Raw genomic sequence first — 20,263 nt, forward strand, 5'->3', positions numbered from 1 at the left:
GCTGGGGGCTGGGGCTGAGTAGGAGCCTTCCCTGAGAAAGGGGTACTCAGGCAGGGACAGCAAGGACAAGGCCAAGGGAGCTGGGCAGCAGGCTGACACTTAGTCTGAGAAGGGTTCACGTGTAAGTGGTCAGGGTCCCTGCTGGGCTGGGTCTGTGACCTTCCTGTGCCCCAGCCTCTGGGCCCCTTGTCTGGAGCCTTCTTGTTGTGCCCTGCTCATTCCTCCTCTCCCTCCTGGCCCACCTTGGCCTGACGGGGGTGGGGGTGGGGGTGGGTGGGGCGGGGGTGTCCCTTTTACCATGGGGGTGGGAGGTTAGGGGGAGCAGATCTTGGGGCTGGGAGGTTAGGGGGAGCAGGTCTCGGGAGGTGGGAGGTTGGGGGAACAGATCTGAGCGAGTGGGTAGGAGGTTGGGGGAGCAGATCTCGGGGATGGGAGGTTGGGACAAGCAGGTCTTGGGGGGCGGGTGGGCCTGGCCCGGTCCCAGCTGGCTGGGACAGAGGCCTGGCAGAGGGGCGGGGAGTGATGGGTCCTGCCCCTCAGGCAGAGGAGGAGCTCATCAAAGCCCAGAAGGTGTTTGAGGAGATGAATGTGGACCTACAGGAAGAGCTGCCGTCCCTGTGGAACAGGTGAGTCCCCAGGGGTGAGTCCCCAGAGGTGGTGGCGCTGAGCCTTTGCCTCCTTCCTGAGGATGTCTGTCCTCTGTGCCCTGTGCGCTCCCACGGTTGGTGTCTCTGGTGAAGGTGGAGGTGTGTCGGTGTGTGTGTGTCTCCTGGGCCGCCCGCTGACCTGTGTGTTCTCTTTGCCCCTCCCTCCCTCTCTCCCGCAGCCGTGTAGGCTTCTATGTCAACACGTTCCAGAGCATTGCGGGCCTGGAGGAGAACTTCCACAAGGAGATGAGTAAGGTAGGTCCCGGTGACCCCTTTGGGCCACGCTCTGCTGCCAAGGGCCAGGGTCAGAGGCAAGGACGGGGCCGGCCAAGCTCCCTCTTTTCCTGTTGGGGCTTGGTGCACACTAGTAACCACAGTGCTGCCTCTGGGCCTTGGGGAGAGCCGCCTGGTCCTGGCCTCCAGGAGCTCGCTGCTCTAGAGCGTCCAGGCCCAGTGGGAGTGCTGGGGAGGCTGTGAGCAGGGCCCACATGCCTGGCCCTTGCCCCCTCCTCGCCCCGTCCTATCCTCCCTGCCTGGATGGAACCAGCCCCTCCTGAGGTTTCAGTGTGTTCTCAGGCGACACTGGCTCAGGGAGCTCTGAGAATGCTGGCCCTTTCCCCGTTCGTAGGCAAATAGTCAATAAGTTCCTAGAATTCCTCAATTTTTTTCTCATGTTTCTTAAGACATTGAAACGCATCTGTTTTATCTGCCAGAATCCAGGGTAAGAAGGGGTCTGATTAGCTTGAATTCCTATGTTGTATTATTTTCATTTTAACTGGCAGTTAAACTACAAAGCAGAGTTGGAGAGACCCAGTGTTGGCAGCCCCTCCCTCCATGCACTCGAGGGGTCACTGACTCTGTCTCTTGGGCCCAAAGGAACCAAGTGATGGCGGTGGAGTCCAGGCCCAGGGCAGGAGGAGAAGCAGCAGCTTGGGGCCTCTTCCTGAGCCACCACCCTGACTATGATTTCTGCCTTTTAGGTCTTCCCATTCTTTTCCTTCCTGCCTTTAAACATCTGAGACAACTTATGAAAAGTTTAAAAAGGGAAGAGGTGTTTGGAGGAAGAAAACATTTATGTAAAGTAGGAGGAAAATTCAGTTCTGAGCTTCCTAGTGGTCAAAGCGAAAGAGGGAAATTTTTTTCAGGAGTGAGAATCACTGTGTACACGGGATAAACCTCTTCTATCCTGTCTGTGCTTTTAGTGAAATCTTTGGCAGTTGTAGGGTGGCCTGAAAACATCTTGGCACAATGACCTTAACAATTAGAATCAACAATTAGTTTGCAAAAACAATTTAAAAACATTCAGGGCGCCTGGGTGGCGCAGTCGGTTAAGCGTCCGACTTCAGCCAGGTCACGATCTCGCGGTCCGTGAGTTCGAGCCCCGCGTCAGGCTCTGGGCTGATGGCTCAGAGCCTGGAGCCTGTTTCCGATTCTGTGTCTCCCTCTCTCTCTGCCCCTCCCCCGTTCATGCTCTGTCTCTCTCTGTCCCAAAAAATAAATAAATGTTGAAAAAAAAAATTAAAAAAAAAAATAAAAACATTTAAAAACCGTACAAGCTGCATGAGGCATTTTAGGAAATTTCTACAAGTAGAAAGAAGAGAGAGGATGGTCCTCAGAAGCAGTAACGATTAGTAATGTAGCCCACTCCCTCCATTCTTCCCCTTCGTTTTTCTGGGTTTGGTGTGCAATTCCCAGCTCCCTACTCCTGGTAAGGGACGGGGTGCAAGAAGGGGTTAGGTATGGGGAGGAGCAGGGATGTTACTGGAGAGACAGAGGTGTTTGGTGGCCCCAGAGGCTCTCCCCACCTGCTTGCTGTCCCCCTGCAGCTCAACCAGAACCTCAACGATGTGCTGGTTAGCCTGGAGAAGCAGCACGGGAGCAACACGTTCACAGTCAAGGCCCAGCCCAGGTGCGTGTAGCCCAGCACTGTCTGGCCGTCTGGCTGAGGGTGGGGTGGAGGGAGGTGTGGTCTGGGGCAGGGTCCTGGGGCAGAGCTTGCTCATTCCTGGAAGACCAGGGCAGGGCTGTGTCTGCCCCGCCCTGGGGGTTTGGCCTCTCTGTGCTCAGGGGGACAGGTTAGGGCACCCCACATTCCTCTGGTGTGTGGCATCAGAGAAGGAGCACTCCTGGACAGTCTGAGCGTCACCTGACACCTGAGCCTGGGCCTGGGCCTGGGCCTGACTTCCCTTCCTGTGGAGCCCAGCAGCCAGGGTGCCTGCGAAGCCTTGGAGGTGGGGCCCGGGACTCGAAGCTTCCGTGCTGGTGCGGAGCCACCTGGAAGGGGAGCCTTCCTCCCCCAGCAGGGGCGTAGTGCCACCTTTTCCTTTCCTTGCTCCTGGGAAAGCCCAAGTCCCTGGATGGTGGCATCCTGGGCACACACAAAATCATCCTTGTTCCTGTCCTCGTCCTGGTCTGGCCTCTCAGGGTCCCCTCCAGCTGCGAGGAGATTCCTGCTTCCTGAGGGGAAACCGTGAGGGAGGAGGGAAGTGCCTTGCCCTCTGGCTGCGGGTCAAGGGAAATGATAGCCCATCTGGGATTTCCCTTCCGTTTTGGCTTGCACCTGTGACAGCACAGCCCACAGGGTATGGATGGACCTCAGCTTCCTCTCTGTGAAACGGGGAACATTTATCTGCGTCTTGGGGCAACTGGGGGGCCATGGAGGACTAAGGAGTTATTCAGGGAATGTTGCTCTTCCTCTTCTCTCTGAAAATGAACCAGAATGTGTGTGACTGAGAGAAAGGAGCCCACAGGAGGCCCTGAGGCCAAGGGGTGAGCAGGGGGCAGGGTAGGGGTGGGGAATCAAGGCCAGGTCCCTGCAGGGAGGAAGGGTCTCTCCCTGTGCTGGGCCTACAGGTAAGATAGGAGGGTGGTGAATGGAGGCCACCTGGGCAGTGCAGCGGCTGGACCCAGTCTTCCTGTGGGAGAAGGCTGGTGTGAGCGGATGGGGAGGGGAATGGAGGGGATGGGGGGAGTGGAGCTCTGTGAACCTCCTTCACTGCAAGGTGGGCCATTTTGCAGCCTGGTTGCCTCCTCTCAGAGGCCTCCCAGCGGCCAGCTGCACCCCCCTCCAGGCACTGTGGGCCCCCAGAGCCCCCGTGTGCTGAACCACAGGCAGGGTGGGTGGCCAGCAGTCTCCCTCAGCTGGTCAGCCCTGGTTCGGGGCTGCACCCTCTCACTTTGTCAGCTGTTCCAAGGCGCCTGGCCGCATGCCCAGGTCAGTGGGGTTCCCGGGACTGGGCGATGGGGGTTAGGGTTAGGGCAGGGTCAGGCCCTCTTCATGGCCTTTGAGCTTTAGGGGAGGCTTTGCCCCTTGGCACCCCTCTGAGCAGAGGGGTTGCTGATGAAGAAAGGGAGCAGGCCAGCCTCAAATTGGGCGTTTCCCCAAAATGAAGGCCTCTGCGTCCCGTCCGTTCCCACAGAAAGAAAACTAAACTGCTCTCCCGGCTGCTCAGAAAGAAGAACAGGTACCGGCACCGAGTGCTGCATTGTGAGGGTGTCTGGGGCTGGCACCTGGCCGGCCGACCCCTGTGCATGCGCCTAGCATCCTGCTCCGAGGGTGCCACTAACCCCTAACCTGTGTCCCCTGTTTGGTGCTGCGGGCAGGTCTGCTGTGGGAGGGAGCCGGCGGGGCAGCAGGGCTGTGCTGTGGCCTGTGTGTGTGTGTCGTGGGGTCAGAGGGCTCAGGGGCTATCCGGTGGGAATGAGGAGGGCAGACAGCCTGAACTCGGTTGAGTGGGTTCCTCTGTGTGCCACAGCACGTCCACCTGGCTGTGGCCCAGACCAGGAGGTTAACGGGAGGAATGTAGCCAGAAAGGAGCCTCGGCGAGAGGGGAAGGGGAAGGGGGTCTTGTAGCACAGTGGTGGGTTTTAAAATCTGTGTGTGTGTGTGTGTGTGTGTGTGTGTGTGTATACTATGTTTATATGTATGCTTTAAGGAGGCAAATACATTCCCACGAAACACAAATTCAGTAGAGATGAGAAGGGACCACGATGTCTGTCCCATCATCTCAACACCATCCTCCAGCCCCACCCCACCCCCCAGGCGATGTGGTCAGTAGCTTCTTTGGATCCTTCTAGAACTGCCTTGTCCAACACTTGCCCTGGGAGGCTGGTGAGCACTTGAAATGTGGCCAGTGTGACTGAGCAGTTGAACTTTTAGTTTCACTTAATGTAAATATAACCTTCAACAGCCATCTGCGGCCGGTGGCTAGTCTTTATCGGTACCGTCCCATGGTTTCCTTATGCAAGAACAAACGTACATTTTCATTTTCTGCCCCCTTGCCCCCAAGTGGTGCTCATGTGAGAGACCGCAGCCTCTCACCCTTGGATGCCACTCTGTGGCCCTCTGCCCTAAAGGGCCTGTAGGCGCAAAGGTGTGGATGGTGACCGCGGTGTGGGTGGGAGCATGGGCCCTGTGAGTCGGGCAGTGGTCGGTGTCCTGGTGTGAGTGGGTGGACTGGCGGGGAGGCCGGCCGGGGCCTTTGGGGGCTGGCTGAGGAGGGGGGCCCAGCTGGGCACAGGGGCTGCTGCAGGACGTGTGGGATGAGACTCATTCGCCTCTAGGATGTTTGGCTTTCTCGTGCTGTGGAGCTCGGCTCCCTGGTGGAGCCCAGCGGTGGCCTGTGGGTGGCTTCCCTGAGGACCGAAGACCTCCAGCTTGGAGTTCCTCCCCGGGCCGTCACTGTCTCCAAGGCAGGCCCTGTGCCCACACCCCTTCGTTTCCACCCATTCTGAATCACGCGTACATGAACTTCTCACCTGTAAGCACGGGGACACACACGTGGACATCGCATTTTCATGGTGAATCTATGTGAACACACACACATACACGCTCTCCAATTCACCTGTTAACAGACACATGCTCATACACGCATGCACATGCATTTCCACACGGATCCGTGCACACATCCCATCACAGGCACACCTGTGCATTTGCACATTCCCCTTTGTACGCAGTGACTTCCCTCCATTGAGCTTTCTCCCCGTCTCGCCTCCACAGTGACAACGCCCCTGCAAAAGGGGACAAGAGCCCTTCGCCTCCTCCAGATGGCTCCCCGGCCGCCCCGGAGATCAGAGTCAACCATGAGCCTGAGCCGCCTAGCTCAGCAGCAGCAGGGGCCGCCCTCCCCAAGTCCCCGTCTCAGGTAGGCACCGTGCCCCCTCCCCTGCTCCCTCTTCTTCCTGCTTCTCTCTCCTTCCCAGTCCTCTCCCCAACACCGGCCTGGGCTCCCCTCAGCGGCCCTGCCTTCTCCTGGGAACGCCTGTGACCATGTGTCTCCCTCTGCTCCCCCACAGCACCCTCTCCTTCCCTCTTTCCCTGACCCTTGGGGCTGCTGACCTCCTCATCTTCCTTCCCCCCCCATAAGGGGCTTGGGGCCCTCAGCCCCAGGGCATCCAGATCTGCAGAGGCCATTGCTTTCTGTCCTCCTCACCTTCTCTCTTGGCATGAGGCCATGCAGGACCTTCACAGGGTCAGCGAGGGAAAGGGCTCGGGGAGGGGAGCATGAGGTAGCCAAGGGGCAAAGGCCCTGGGCTTCCAGAAGCCTCCCCCAAGAAGCTTGGCCCCCACTCCTACCCTCACCAGGTTCTTCCAGCTTTCTGCCATGTCCCCAGGAGCTGGCCTGTGGCCCCGTCTGAACTGATAGGCTTTCCCAGCTGTCAGCTCCTGGCAGCAGCCTTCTTGGTGGTTGGCCATGACCTGCCCCACAGCTGATTAGACGTGAAGAGTGTGACAAGAGCCCACACTTGAATAGCACTTGCTCTGGGCCCAGCACTATGCCACCACTTCCCACATTTTCATTCATTAAACCGTCACAGCCACCCTGTGAGGCAGATGCCCACCCCACCTCAACAAGTGAGGAAACCAAGGCTGGGGGGCGGGGCATGGTTCCTGACTTGCTGGAGGCCCTCCATGGGCAGGTGTGTGGCCATCCTGCCTGGCCCTCTGCTGGGCCCTGGCTCCTGCTCCGTGCTGACCTCCACAGGTGACAGACAAGAGAGCATGGGCCCCTCCTGCAGGAGATGCAGAGAGGGTCCTGAAAGGACAGAGAGCCCAGGTCATAGCTATTTCTCAGCGACAGCTTCTCTCCTCAGTGTCTCACCCAGGTGGGTGACAGCCCAGACCTGCAGCCCCCTCCCCGCCCTGCCCCCGGGCTCTCCCTTCTTTCTCCTCTTCTTTTCTGTTCCCTCCCTGTCTCTCTCCTTTCACTTCTTCCCCCTCCTGTCCCCTTCTCTGTCATCCACTCTGTCTCTGCACAGCATTTCTGGACCTCCTGCCTCAGTCTCCCTCTAGGGGTGGCCCTGTGGTCCTGCGCCTCAGGCAGCTGTGACTCTTCTTGTCTTCCTCAGTTGCCTGGGTGGGGCCAGGGCCTGGGGTGTGACTAACCATGGCTTTGTCTCTGTCTGTCCCCCCTCCCCCACCCCCACGCTCTGCTGTGCCTCGCTGTGCGGCCCCTCACCTGCTGCCGACCCACAGCTCCGGAAAGGGCCACCAGTCCCTCCACCTCCCAAACATACCCCGTCCAAGGAGGTCAAGCAGGAGCAGATCCTCAGCCTGTTTGATGACACGTTTGTCCCTGAGATCAGCGTGACCACCCCCTCCCAGGTCAGCCGCGGCCACCGCGGCCCAGCTCTCTCTTACTCTCTCGGGACATGCATGGCCTTCTTCCTTCATCCCACGCCCTGCGCCTCTGCCTCAAGAGCCAGAATCTGGCCTGAGAGGTTGGCCCAGAGCCTCCCCCTTGCTCATTCATCCACCCCTCCGTTCATCCTCCCCCATCCATTTCTGAGCATGGACTGTGGCTAGATGCAGGGACACAGGCGGGTGGTCCTCGGGCAGCCGGTCAGCTTGGTAGTGGCCTCATGCTTCCACTGGTGCGATGGCTGAAGAGGCATCAGCAGGGAGGATCCCGGCCAGTCCAGGAAAGGCCTCCTGGAGCAGGTGGCATTTGCCAGGTGGCTGCAAGTAGACACATTGCTTTAGCCAGAGTCAACAGTGTGTGTGTACGTCAGGAGGGGTAGGACATGGGCTCAGGAGGTCAGAGTTCAGTGCGTGCAGAGTGCAGCAGTGGGGCAGTGAGAGGAAGCAGGGGGGAACACAGTTGGGAAGGCCCTGGAAAGTCTGGCCAAGGCACATAGACTGTAGCTCCCAGACATGCCGACTGGCCTTAGGAGTGGGACAGTGCTTGGGCCACGGAGCAGGGCTGCTGCTCGGAAGTGTCCTGAGAAGGCATGTAATGCTCATCCATAGGTGGACAGAAGGAGGGCTGAGCAGGAAGGTTACTGCGGGGGCACAGACGTGGGCTGTACAAGGTCAGATGGGCTCACAGAGGCCACCGTGTGCTCAGCTCTCCAAGCCTGCCCTCCAGGCCTCGAAGCCATGGCCCTTCCCACTACCTACGGCCTCGCCTGTGGTGCAGGCTTGCTGATCCCAGGCTGTGGCTGGCCCGTGCTGGAGGGCTGCCCTAGAACTACTCTGCCCAGGGCCTCTGGTTGCTGCCTCCTGCCCGCTCCTTTGCACAAGCTCAGAGGCCTGGGGTTGGGGGGCGGGGGAGGCAGTGCAGGGCAGAGGGTGAGTGTGGAAGGAGAGGCGGTTGGGAACCGAGGATGGTGATCTCTGCTAAGAGTGGCCTAAGGCTGAGTGGGCTTCAAGCTGGGACAGAGTTCTCTGAGTTAGAAATAGGAACTTCCAGTATGGGGTGGCTGGGTGGGCAGGTGGGTGATTTGCTGGCTCGGGCTTGGCAGGCCTGGGAGCCCCTGTCTAGAAGGTGACCAAGGCCGGTTCAGGGGCTCCTGAGAGGAGAGGACACCAGGTGGCATGACCTCTGGGACAGCTCGCTGCTGGAGCGCTCAGCAGCCTGAGTAGGCCTCCACCCTAGAGGTGCACATGAGGGACACGGGGTCACGCAGAGCGCTAGGAAACGCTCAGTAGGGGATGGTGCCAGCCCCTTATTGACACGACCTTGTTGGGTTTTCACCTGAGCTCTTAGGAGGGGGTTGTTGCCCCCGTTCAGCAGGCGAGGACCCTGTAGGCCTGCCCGGCAGCCACACCGCCCTCACTGAGCATGTTGGCCTCTCTGTGCTCACCGCATGCCTCCTTGCTACCCCCTCTGCCCACTCCAGGGAGCCAGGTCTCTGCCCGGAGGTGGGAAGCCTACACCATGGGTGCTGTTGCTGGGGGCTGGGGCAGGCTGTCTGTGATGCTGTGCTCACAGCCCTGGGCAGGGCTGAGGTGAATAGCCTGCATCCCTGCACCGGAGGACAGTTGTGGTCCTGCATGGTGGGTAGCTGGCTCGCTGGGAGGCAGGGAGGGAGGATGTGGTCTGCCCTTTGGTGCCTCTGTCCCTTTGGAGCACAAGAGGGCAGCTGTCTGGGCTTGAGTGACCTCTGAGAAGAAGCTGGTGGCAGGGCTACTTGGGGGAGAGAAACACTGCTACCAGCTGGCAGGGGTGGTGGGGCACCTACAGGCCATGCACCCACGGTGTCTTGAGCACTCACTCACTTAGAGAGGGCAGGGTCATGGGGACAGAGCAGTGGCCCCAACCCCAGCCTCATTAGACAGGGATCAACCTAGGGAAAGTCACTAGCTGGGGGTGGGCTTGGGGCAGGGGCTTGGGACTTGGGGCCCTGTGTCCAGGAAGTGAGACCACTCAGCCCGGGCTCTCCGAGGTCTGTGCCTTGTCCCCTGAGCTGTGGGACAGCTGGCACCTAGTGTTCTCAGAACTGAGAGTCTCAGGTCTCTGCTGACAGGCCGCAGCTCCGCTGTGAAGTCCCGTCCGGGGAGCCCGTTTCCCCAGGACCCAGGTCTTGGGTCCTTCTAGATGCAAGGCTTTAGGTGGACGTGGGCAGTCTCCTGGGGCCATGCCTGTTACCAGCACATTCCTGGGCTGCACTCAGGCCTGCTGAATGGGAGTCTCTGGGGGTGGGACCTGCGGTTGGAGTACAGGTGCCCCCAGTGTCGGGGAACCCACACCTAAGATTTGGCTCCCAGGCGGTGTGTGTTGGCTCAGCCCTGTCCTCACTCTGTGGAGCTGGCGGGTGGGTGGGTGTCACCACAGGTGAGCTGTGTGGGGCAGCGAGGGGGGCCTGTCCTAGGGAGGGCGGTGGACTGTGCTGCTTCTGGGGGGGCAAGGGTGAGGCTGGGAGAGCCTGTGGGTGCGGGGAGCAGAGAGGAGCATGCACCGGGAGCCCACGCGGTCTGCAGGACAAGACAGACCTCTGTCTGGGCTGGGCTGGTGGGTGGCTACCCCAGTAGGCCTGCTGCTGATGTCTGAGGGGGGTGGTGGGTGCGGTCCTGTGTGCGTGGAGCTCGTGCCAGAGTCGTGGTGGGGGCAGTGCTCCCACATGTGAGGCGGACGTGAGCGTGTGTGCCTGCCGTGAGCTCCCCGTGGAGTGCTCCCAGCCTGTCACTAACTGCCTTCCTCCTCTGCCACTGCTGCCAAGTTTGAGGCCCCGGGGCCTTTCTCGGAGCAGGCCAGTCTGCTGGACCTGGACTTTGACCCCCTCCCGCCTGTGGCGAGCCCCGTGAAGGCGCCCACACCCTCTGGTCAGGTTGGTCTGAGCCCGCCACCACCACCACCTGCGGACCTGCGGGTCTCTGGGGCGCCGGGCCGTGGGCTCATGTCTGGCCATGGGTGCCCATCTAAGACACCAGGCCTTTAGGGTCCTGGGGTCAACAGGCTTTCCTCCCACTCACTGCCCTTCCCCTGGTGCCCTGGCCCCCTATCGCCCCCTGGCCCTGCGCAAGAGGAGGGGAAGAGCAGACACGTGTCAGGGAGAGGGCCCTCGGGAGGAAGGTCAGCCAAACACTCACTTGGTAACTTGCGGCCTCGGTCAGCTTCCTGCCCCTCTCCTGGCAGCGGCTCTGTGTCTGGGCACTCCCTGGCAGGTGTCCAGGACTTGGCCCCCTGGAGACCCTGGAGCCTGGCTCCGTGCTGCCCTGAGCCCGTTGGGCTCCAGGGCCTTGGGGTGGGGGTCCCTGGGGACTGCTCGTCTGCCCCCTGTCACTAACCTTTGCACTAACTCTGTCCTTCTCCCCTTCTGCTGCGCCTAGTCAATTCCATGGGACCTCTGGGAGGTAAGCTGTGTTTGCTCTGTGCCCACCCCCAGGGGGAGCTGCTCCTCCCCGGCCCACCTTGCCTGGTCCTGCACCTGGCCTGCTCACAGGTGCACACACACGCACGCCCGGGCTGGTGCTCATGTGCGCAGGAGCTGGCCGTCACTGCCTGTCTCCAGGTGTCCCACTGCTTCCCCTCTGCCAGGCCCTGCGGGGAAGGGGCTCTTCGGTTTAGCCAGAGAAGGTCCTCTGTGGTTTGGCTCAGTCGTGGGGTCTGTGAGTGGCCCCGTAGGATGGATGTGGTGTCCTCCTGCTGGGCTGGGCCTGCGAGGCAGGGCAGCCTTGGGGTGGAGGGTCTTTGTCCTTGACAAGGTTTGTGTTTGTGGGGATCCTACAGGGCAGCGGCGTCGGGGAGACGTTGGGATAGAGGACAGGAGGAGGGTGGCTCGAGGGACAGGAGAAGCAGGGTGAGGCCAGGTGCCCTTATGCGAGCAGGCCTGCTGGGCAGGTGTCCTCATCACCTGCGGGCTCGGGCACGAGGCTCAGGGAGGGCGTGGGGCCGCACTACCACTATGCAGCTTCTGAAGGAGCAGGCGCTGCTGTGTGCGAGTGCTGGGAGCACTTCTCCCAGGAGCTTGAAGGCTCCGAATAGCCTTGCTGTGGAGGAGGCCAGAGGAAAGCCTGGCACGGGCAGCCGTTTTAGCGAGGGGTCTTTGGTGGGTGCTGAGCTGCGTGTGGCTCGTTTGCGCCTGCTCATCCCTTTGTCAGGAGTAGGAGCAAGGAGGTGGGAGTGGTTTTCCCTTCAGAGGGTCCACGTGTGTCCCTTGATGGGCCAGGCTGCCCTCCACAGGCACCCAGTCTCCCCTCTGCCAACGCTGGGCCGCTCATGACTCTCTTTTCTTGTCTTGTGCCCTTGCCCAACACCCCCTCCTCCCTGGTCTTCCACCCCTCCCGCCCTGCTCTCCCTGGTGGCCCATCACTAGCCCACAGAGAGTCCAGCTGGCAGCCTGCCTTCCGGGGAGCCCAGTGCTGCCGAGGGCACCTTTGCTGTGGCCTGGCCCAGCCACACGGCCGAGCCGGGGCCTGCCCAAGTAAGTGCCCATCTGCTAGCTCCCAGTTGTCCCCAGTCCCTGGGGGTGTAGCAGTGAGGAAGAGCCTGGAGGAGGAGGCACAGGATGGACAAGGCCACTGTGAGCCTGAGGGTGAGGTCAGGGCGGTGAACCAGGAGGCCCCTAGGATGGCTTACCACTCCTGCTCGCTGTGATTTAGGCCAGATTGGCCCCTCTCCCCCTTGCCAGCCCCACCCCAGCCTCCCAGCTTAGGCCTCCTGCAGTGGGAGGGAGGAGCGTTCAGAGCATCTCTCTGTTTGTGGCAGGTACTTTCCAGAATTTTCTCATTTAACTTTCACCCTAACCTAGACATTTCCTCCTTTTACAGATGAGGAAGTGGGGGCTAGAAAGCTTGAGTGATTGATTGTGCCCAGAGCTCGGAAGTGGCCGAGTGTGAGTGTTGGCCCAGGTCAGCCTGACTGAGGCTGGACAGTGTCCACTCTGCCTTGGCCAGGCCCCTCCCCGCCATGGTGCCCAACACTGTGCTGCCCCCTCCTTGGGGAGCAGGTGTCCAGGGCTGGGCAAAGGCTGCTCCAGCCTGCCCTGAGTTGTTTGGCCAGGGACAGGCACTTGTTGCTGTCCCCGATCGTGGGGGTCTCGTGGCTCAGCCAGCAGGCCAGGCAGGTGGGAAGAAGCTGAGGCCTGGCCAGGCCTTGGCCTTAGAGGACAGGGCCTGTGAGGGAAGGTCGGGGCGGCATCCAGGGGCCCGTGTGGCACGTCACTTGGCATCTCTGTGCTGCCAGCACCTTCTCCAGCAGCTTCCCGTGACAGGCACCCAGCCTCTCCTCCAGGAGCTCCCTGTACTACCCAGCTCTAGACACTGCTGCTGTCCATGGCCCTTTCCTTGTCCTGGTCACAGCATCCGTCCCGTGTCTGACCCCATGCCGGCATTTGTGTTGCAGCCAGCAGAGGCCTCCGAGGTGGCGGGTGGGACCCGACCTGCGGCTGGAGCCCAGGAGCCCGGGGAGACAGCAGCAAGTGAAGCAGCCTCCGTAAGACGACAGGGACCAAGACCCTGTCTTTTCTTTCCTGCTGTCTGCCCGCCCTTCCGCTTGTGGCTCCCTAGCCCTGTGTGTTCCCTGTGCTCCTTGCTCTGTGCTGGTCCAGGTCATAGTTCCCGTCGAGGAACCCGGAGGCAGACCAATCTGGCATCAGTCACAGAGACCCTCCCCTTCCCTTGCCCCTGTGGCCCCTGCCCTCTGGGACCCACTCCCCTACCACGCTGACTGTGCTTCCTCCCCTCAGAGCTCTCTCCCTGCCGTGGTGGTAGAGACCTTCTCAGCGACCGTGAATGGCACCGTGGAGGGCAGCGGTGGGGCAGGACGCTTGGATCTGCCCCCGGGGTTCATGTTCAAGGTACGCCCGGGCCAGTTTGACCCCACAGCCTCTGCTGCCATCTGAGCCGACGGTGCCCTGGCGGTGTGGTCACCCCCTTTTACAGATGAAGACCCTGAGCTGGGAGGCTATGTGGGTTTGCCCAGAGTTCCCCTGCCCCCACTCCCCCTGCTACCCAGTGGGCGGGGTGGCGTCTTGAGCTTTCAGGATCTCCTGTCAGCACGCTGAAGCCCCCACAAGGCCTGGTGCACTGTGCTAGGTTGCAGGGGGGAACCAAAGGCATCTGCGGGAAGGGGTGTTGAGCTGTTCCCCAACCTCTGCAGGTACAGGCCCAGCACGACTACGTGGCCACCGACACGGATGAGCTGCAGCTCAAGGCTGGTGATGTGGTACTGGTGATCCCCTTCCAGAACCCTGAGGAGCAGGTGAGGGCCCTGGCTGGCTGAGGCAGGAGTGGCCAGCAGGGGGCAGCAGAGACATGCCAGCTACAGACCTGCAGGCACAGCGCCGGCTGCTCTTCCCTCCTCCTGCTAGCTCCTTCTCTCTGTCTCTGTGCCCTTCTCCCCTGACTCGTTTTCCCCTCCCTTCACCTCCCCCACTCTCTCTCCCTTCCCTTTGGCCCCTTTCCTGGGCCATCACATCCCCTACCCCGGTCTTCTCTCTCTGTTTCCTCGGTCAGCTCTCCTTCTTCCTGGGCTCTGCCTTTCTCTCAGTTTTTTGCATCCAAGTGGCTTTCTTTCTCCCCTCCTCCCTCCCCTGCCCCTGTCCTCTATGGCCTCCTCTCTCCTGGGACAGGATCCCTGGCCACCCCTCTGTGAGCCCTCCTGCCCGGCAGTGAGCTGGCGAGGTGCCCACTCTGCAGCGTCACATTGGGCCGCCTCCTCCAGGCTGGCCTTGCCCTCTGCCCACAGGCACAGTGTGTGGGTTCCAGCAGGCCCCCCTGAACACCCTCAACTGTGTCCCCAGCTGTTTCCCAGGCCAGATACCTCCCAGACCCTCCCTCTGCTGTGGCTTCTCCTGGTTAGTTAATGTCACAGTGAGCTCCAGCCGAGACTGGGGCTGGCACAGAGCGGGGACTGCTCTCTACATTCTGACAGACTGCTCGGGTTCGGGCCAGGAGGTTTGAGTGCCGAGGGTTTCCTGGGCCCAGTGCTAAATCTAACAGCTTCCTTCAACCCTTGGGTCTCCACTGGTCTTCTGGGGGCCAGCCCTGGGCTAGGCGGGATTTTAAGTGGAGTCCTGGCCCCCAGCCCACAGTGGGGGTCATGTGGGTGGGTAGATGAGGCTCAAAAAGGGCATACATAGGCTCTGTGACAGGCAGGTAATGACGTAACAAAGGCCTAGGGAGGTCCCAGGCAGAGCAAGGTCAGTGATGGCATCTGCCATGGCTAGAGGTGTATGGCCCCTGTGGACCTAGGGATCGGGGTCTGGGGCTGGGAACACTGCCAGGACTTGGGTAGATGGTCCCTGTGAGGGGTCAGTATGAAAGCAAAGGCCAGGTTTGAGTCTGAGGACTTGATGGGGTGGCCTTGGGTCACTTGAGGTGCGTTTAACTGGTCAGTGCTCACCAGAAACTTCTGGTATTGTTTGTAGAAGTCTGGAAGGACACCCAATGTGCTCTGTGAGCACCAGACAGTGAGAAACTCCTTGGCCTGGGATTGAGGGATTTTAGACACATTCAGACCAGCACAGCAGTTAGGTTGCCTTTGTAGAGAGAGGAGAACTCACCCCAATGACAGTTAAATCCACATGCTGAAGGGCGGATGTCTCCTGGCTTGGGCAGGTTTGGGTCTGGGATGGCAAGGAATGCTGCCTGGAGGAGGCATTCTTTCAGGTTGGGTGTGACAGGCTAGAGGAAACGATCAGGCAGAGGAGGGGACATCCTCCCAGCAGATCCTAAGTGAGCCCCATGTCCTGTAGGGTTTGAGTGCCCTCCGTCCCCATCCCTGTGTGACCTGGGTGCCCTGTTTTGCTCTCAGGATGAAGGCTGGCTCATGGGCGTGAAGGAGAGTGACTGGAACCAGCACCTAGAGCTGGAGAAATGTCGGGGCGTCTTCCCCGAGAACTTCACCGAGCGGGTTCAGTGAGGGCAGCAGCTGCTGCAGCTGTCTGGGCGTGTGGAGAACACCTTTTCCCAAAAAATGTGTGTGTCTTTCTTTCTTTCTTTCTTTCTTTCTTTCTTTCTTTCTTTCTTTCTTCCTTTCTTTCTTCCTTTCCCTTTCTTTCTTTCTTTCTTTCTTTCTTTCTTTCTTTCTTCTCTCTCTCTTTTTTTTTTCCTGATTTTGTTTTTGAACTTTTGAAAAGCGAAGGGAAATCGAGAGAGAGACCTAAGCCAAGAGGTGTTCTCCCAGGGATTAGGTTGTGTTCCAAAGAGTCTGGTTTCGGCGAGTCCAGTGGCATCACCAGTGTTCTTGAAGCTGCCGTGTCCCTTAGTTGAGTTCCTGGCCGCCCCCATCTCCCACCGCGCCCGCATGTGTGCCTGGCCGTAGGGCCGGGGCCTGGGGGCCGCTGAGCCGCCTCGCTTGCCTGAAGCTTCGGGCCAAGCAGTCTGGGCAAGTGTCCTCTTTCTCCTGGCAGCTGCTGTGGGTGGGGTCGGGTCTCTCCAGAGACCTGGGGGCCCAGACATCAGGCTGGCCTGGCCCTGCCCCGCAGACCGTCTGTGTGCTGTTTGAAAATAAACCTTAGTGTTCAAAACGAAATGAAACAAACTGAACAAAAACCCTCAGAAAATGTGTGTTCGTTGTATTTGTTCTCCCTCTGTTTCTGTCTGCAGTGCAATGGAACCGTGATTATCGGTGGCTTTTTCTACTGGGACAGTCCACCCCCCTTAACCTGCTGCCAGGGCAGGTGCTGCTGGGCCGGAGGCTGCATTCTGGCTGTGGCCCCAGCAGCTACGGTGTGCCTGACAACACTTCCTTTAGAGCTCTTCTGGGTCTGGACCCTGCAGAGCGCTTCAGCCCCTGCCCCCTAGCGTTTTTAGTGGTGGTTGGTTGGGATAGAGGAGATCGGGGGCTTGAAGACTCAGTTGCCTGCCGCCTTATTTATTAATTTAATACATGTGAGAACTCGGAGGTCAGGTGCCACAGACTCCATTTCCCAGATGAGGAAACTGAGGCCCAGGGAGGTTCAGTTGCTTGCTGATCAGCAGTGGGACTAGGTTCTGAACCCGAACATTTGGCCCCGGGTGCGTGGGAAGGTCTGAGCCTGGTGGCGGTAAAGACAAGTCAGCCCACCCAACTGCTCCTTCGTGCCACCTGCCTCCCTTTCCAATAGGAAGGTCCCCATTGCATGCAGCCCTGTTCTTCAGCTCCTCGGTAGACTTGGGCTGCCCTGAGAAGCCTGTGACACATGCCTGTGGTGGCCTGGGTCCCTCCCAGCAGCCACCGGAGCTGTGCTCATGGGCCTAGGGACCAGCTGGACCTCCAGGTGCAAGGGACTTGTCTCTGCAGAAATCTGTATGGTGGTAAAAAGCCAGTGAAGGAGACAAACGTCAGAGTCTTAGATTTATTTTGGGGTAACACCCTTGAGCTGTGCTTCAGGTGGTGGCATCGTCGCTGCTGTGGCCCTGCCCCGTCTGTGGTTCACAGTGTGGGCCCTGCCAACCATAGTTTCTATGAGCACAGGGAGGCTCATTTCCTGTCAGTTACCCCCGCTTCAAAAGCTTTAGCTTTTCATTTGTTCGTCCCTTCCACATTGACAGCAATTGCTGGTGGAGCCGGGCCTGAAGCCCAGACTTGGTCAGCTCCACTGTGCTTGAGAACCTGGGGTGTGCGCCCTGGGGCCTGGGGGTGTGCCACGAGAGTCTTCATTTTTATTTCATGATGAAACACTGAAACATTATGCAGGAGAAAGCGTTTGTCTTAGGTTTATCACAACATGAGATTCATGGATGTCTCAAATGGTGGCTTTAAGCAACACCCCCTGACCCTCAAGGGGGTCCTGCCCCCTGCACCTGGGCTAAATTTGTCAGGAAAAGCCCTCCTCTGTATTACAGGGGTGGGGTCTGCAGGGAGCTCCCTGCGGGCAGTGGGAGGAAGCTGAACCTGCAGAGAGAGCTCCCAGAGGCCGGGAGCCTGGGTGCAGTGCCCCTGTCCAAGTGGGTGGGCAGTTGGCCTGAAGACTGAGCGGGGCTAAGTGGGAGCTGGGACGCTACCAGGTTTATGTCCACCTGAGAGAAATTGGAAATTCAGAGCCGAGCAGCGCACACCTTGTCGATGCTAATGGTCCCTCCCTTTCTATGCCCAAGGCCACAGACTGTGCGCACACAGTCACCAGGCTGTCTCGGAAGGCCCTGGCCCATCTCAGGGAAACCCTCCTGGATTCCTCTCCCTTCTGCCAGCTCCCAAGCCCTTCCCAGTGACTCAGACACTGGCCAGCTCTGGCTGGTCTCTTGCTTCTCATTCTTGGTTGGGTTTGGTAACCACACTGGCATTGCTTTTCTTGGTCCACTCGCCCTGACACCCTTGGTTCTGCCTCTGGGAATTTAAGTATTCGCTCCCCTAGTGTCACTCAGTCCCAAACACCAGGTCTGAACTGGGACACTGTGACAGAACATTGGGTTCATTTGCTCAGAAAGCCTCGGCCGGGTGTTCTTAGCATCCAAAGTAGGTGGGTGCCCAGGCTACAGCTCAGCCCTCCACGAAGCTTTGGGGTACCCTGTTCCCTGGGCGCTGGCTTATCTTTGGACAGGTTCCCCAACAGTTCCGGGTGTGATATCTGTGCACTGCAGTGTGCAGAAGAGACTTCCATAGAGAGGCACGAGTCTTCCTTCCCAGGAGCCCCTCAGCAAATCTCCTTTGTCTCATTGGCTTGGGTCCCCAGTGCTGAGCCAGTTTCTGTGGCTGGGGACAGGCCTCTAATTGGCCTCAAAATTACAGGTGGGAGGTGGGACTGGGTTGAGTGGAGGAGGGTGGACACCTGAACGCAAATTTGGGGCGTGGCTTCCAAGGAGAAGGGGGATGAGTTGTAAGAGCCCAAACCAGTGAATGTGCACTGCATGGTGTCTTCCAGAAAAGGCCACGAGATCAGGGAATGTGACTGGATAGAGGTTACATGTTTGTGTTTGTGAGTGTGAGTGTGTGTGTGTGTGTGTGTGTGTGTGTGTGTGAGACTTGGGAGACCCTTACTTTACTCACTCCATGCAGCCTAACTAGGGCTGACCTCAAAAGGGTCAGGTGTGACCAGGGAACATAACCCATGTGGGGATGTTCTTCCATGTTCCAGGAGGAAGTCATCTCACCCCCAGCCCAGAACTTGTCCTGCCATGGGAGATGGTGTAGACAGTGTGCAACATTCTTCAGCATATGTGGTTGTATCTATACGGGAGAGAGGTGTACAGATCCAGTCTCCTGAACATTCATTCACTTGCTCATTCATTCATTCATTCATTCACTCAGCCAATTCCCACACAGTCACTGAGATTACAGAGAAGATTCAGGTGTTATTCCCACCCTGATGCCCTCACAGTTCGCAGCAGTTGGGGAGTGGGGGCGGGGTGGGGGGGGGAAGCAGGCAAGAACAGGTAGGACCACAGCAGGGGCTGTCATGGTTGTGAGTTCAAGGCTCTGGAGACAAAAAGGAGCTAGCGCCTGGAGGCACATGGGAGGAGGAGTCTCCCCTGAGCCTGTCAAGGTGATGGGTGTCCCCAGGAGCTGATGCGAGGGAGGCTCTTCTCAGGCAGGGAGAAGCAAGTAGAAGAGGAGGCAAGTCTGGGCAAGAGGAGGGGGGTGGTTGCAGAGGCGTGTGGGGGTTCAGGCTCTCACTGGAGGGCCCGGAGCTCAGGAGAGAGGTCAAGACTGAGGGGCACTGAGGTGGAGACTGGGGCCAGGGACGAGATGAGAGCACTAGGGTGTAGGCGGGGGGGAAACGTGTGTAGAGGAGGCAGGTAGAGGGCCCCGGCAGGGGCGGGGCTGGGGTGGGGGGCTGATCACCAATGTCAGGAGGGAGGAAGAGGTTTCCAGGCGGGACTGCTGAGGAGCTGAGAAATGCTCTCCTGTAAGAAAAGCTCCTGGGGTGCCTGGGTGACTCAGTCGGTTGGGCTTCTGACTTCAGCTCAGGTCATGATCTCACAGTTTGTGGGTTTGAGCCCCTCTTTGGGCTCTGTGCTGACAGCTCAGAGCCTGGAGGCTGCTTCGGATTCTGTGTCTCCCTCTCTCTCTCTGCCCCTCCCTTGCTTGCGCTCTGTCTCTCTCTGTCTCAAAAATAAATAAAAACATTTAAAAAATTTTAAAGAGAAGCTCCTTTTTCAGCAGCCACTAATGGTCTGTGAGGCTGGGCAGGGGAAGGCAGTCAAGACAACCTGCCTGGCCGGGGCTCCCAGGAGGGGCTGCTGTGGGTCTGGTGGACACGGCAAACTACCACCAGTGGCATCCCAGGCCCCGCTCTGGCTGCGGAAGAGCAAATCGCTGAGGAAAGGTGTTTCTCAGCGTAATTAAAAAGGATAATTAACAAGCAAGGAATGCCTTCCTGACAGCCCCTGATTACAGATGAGGACCCCGGCTGAGGCGGGAGATGGGGAGACTATGCTCTCTCCCAGTCAGCCAAGGTCAACGCACAGTGGCAAAGAGGGACATCGAGTCTTGCTAAAGGAAAGGCTTTGTTGGAGTCCCAGGGCGGCCCATCCCTGGCCCCACAGCCTGTCAACCCCCAGTGTTCATCTCACATCTCCGAGGTAGCTTGCTCTGTGTGAACTGCAGGTGGCCACCAGGAAGGAGGCACAGCTCCCTTCCCAGGGAGATGAGAAGCTGAGGGTAAGCCAGGGCTCATACACAGAACCACCCAGAGCTAAGGAAAAAGGGATTCTTTCCTCTGGAAGCCTCGTGCAACACTGCCATTCTTACTTTGGCAGTTCTGGAGGGTGGGTAGCTTCTGTAGGGTGGAGTCAGGAATGGCCTGGAACTTCTGTATGGTCATCCTCATTAGGAGCCGGCGACTCCAAATCTATGGCTTCAGATGAGTGTGCTCACTCAAGCTTTGGGTGGGTGCATCTATTGCCCATCTTCTCTGGATGTGCATGGGTACCTGTGTATGTGCCTCTAAGCCGGGCTTGTCAAACCTGGGGTATCCCCTAGACATCTCCTGTGTCCCACATCCCCCAGGGGCAGACACTGCTGGGTACT

At 59.2% G+C, this 20,263-nt stretch overlaps 1 protein-coding gene across 15 annotated transcripts in view; it reads left to right on the top strand.

The window, feature by feature from the left end:
- The window catches only part of BIN1 (bridging integrator 1), a 55,618-nt gene extending 39,743 nt beyond the window's left edge, over window positions 1-15,875 (top strand). For 2 of the 15 annotated variants that reach the window (XM_086718332.1, XM_086718334.1), the window contains 13 exons: window positions 541-626; window positions 827-902; window positions 2,474-2,556; window positions 4,067-4,111; window positions 5,647-5,791; window positions 7,123-7,251; window positions 10,089-10,196; window positions 10,699-10,722; window positions 11,685-11,792; window positions 12,713-12,802; window positions 13,056-13,166; window positions 13,469-13,570; window positions 15,125-15,875. In XM_086718332.1, coding sequence (XP_086574458.1) covers window positions 541-626; window positions 827-902; window positions 2,474-2,556; window positions 4,067-4,111; window positions 5,647-5,791; window positions 7,123-7,251; window positions 10,089-10,196; window positions 10,699-10,722; window positions 11,685-11,792; window positions 12,713-12,802; window positions 13,056-13,166; window positions 13,469-13,570; window positions 15,125-15,232 — 1,215 coding nt within the window. In that variant the 3' untranslated portion in view covers window positions 15,233-15,875. The remainder of the gene's footprint in view (window positions 1-540; window positions 627-826; window positions 903-2,473; window positions 2,557-4,066; window positions 4,112-5,646; window positions 5,792-7,122; window positions 7,252-10,088; window positions 10,197-10,698; window positions 10,723-11,684; window positions 11,793-12,712; window positions 12,803-13,055; window positions 13,167-13,468; window positions 13,571-15,124) is intronic. The other 13 variants (XM_086718333.1, XM_086718337.1, XM_086718339.1 and 10 more) reach the window with 10 other exon arrangements.
- The last annotated feature ends 4,388 nt before the right edge of the window (window positions 15,876-20,263 follow it).

Source organism: Puma concolor, chromosome C1 (assembly GCF_028749965.1).
Source record: "Puma concolor isolate L17-30 chromosome C1, mPumCon1.1.hap2, whole genome shotgun sequence".
Lineage (NCBI taxonomy): Eukaryota > Metazoa > Chordata > Mammalia > Carnivora > Felidae > Puma > Puma concolor.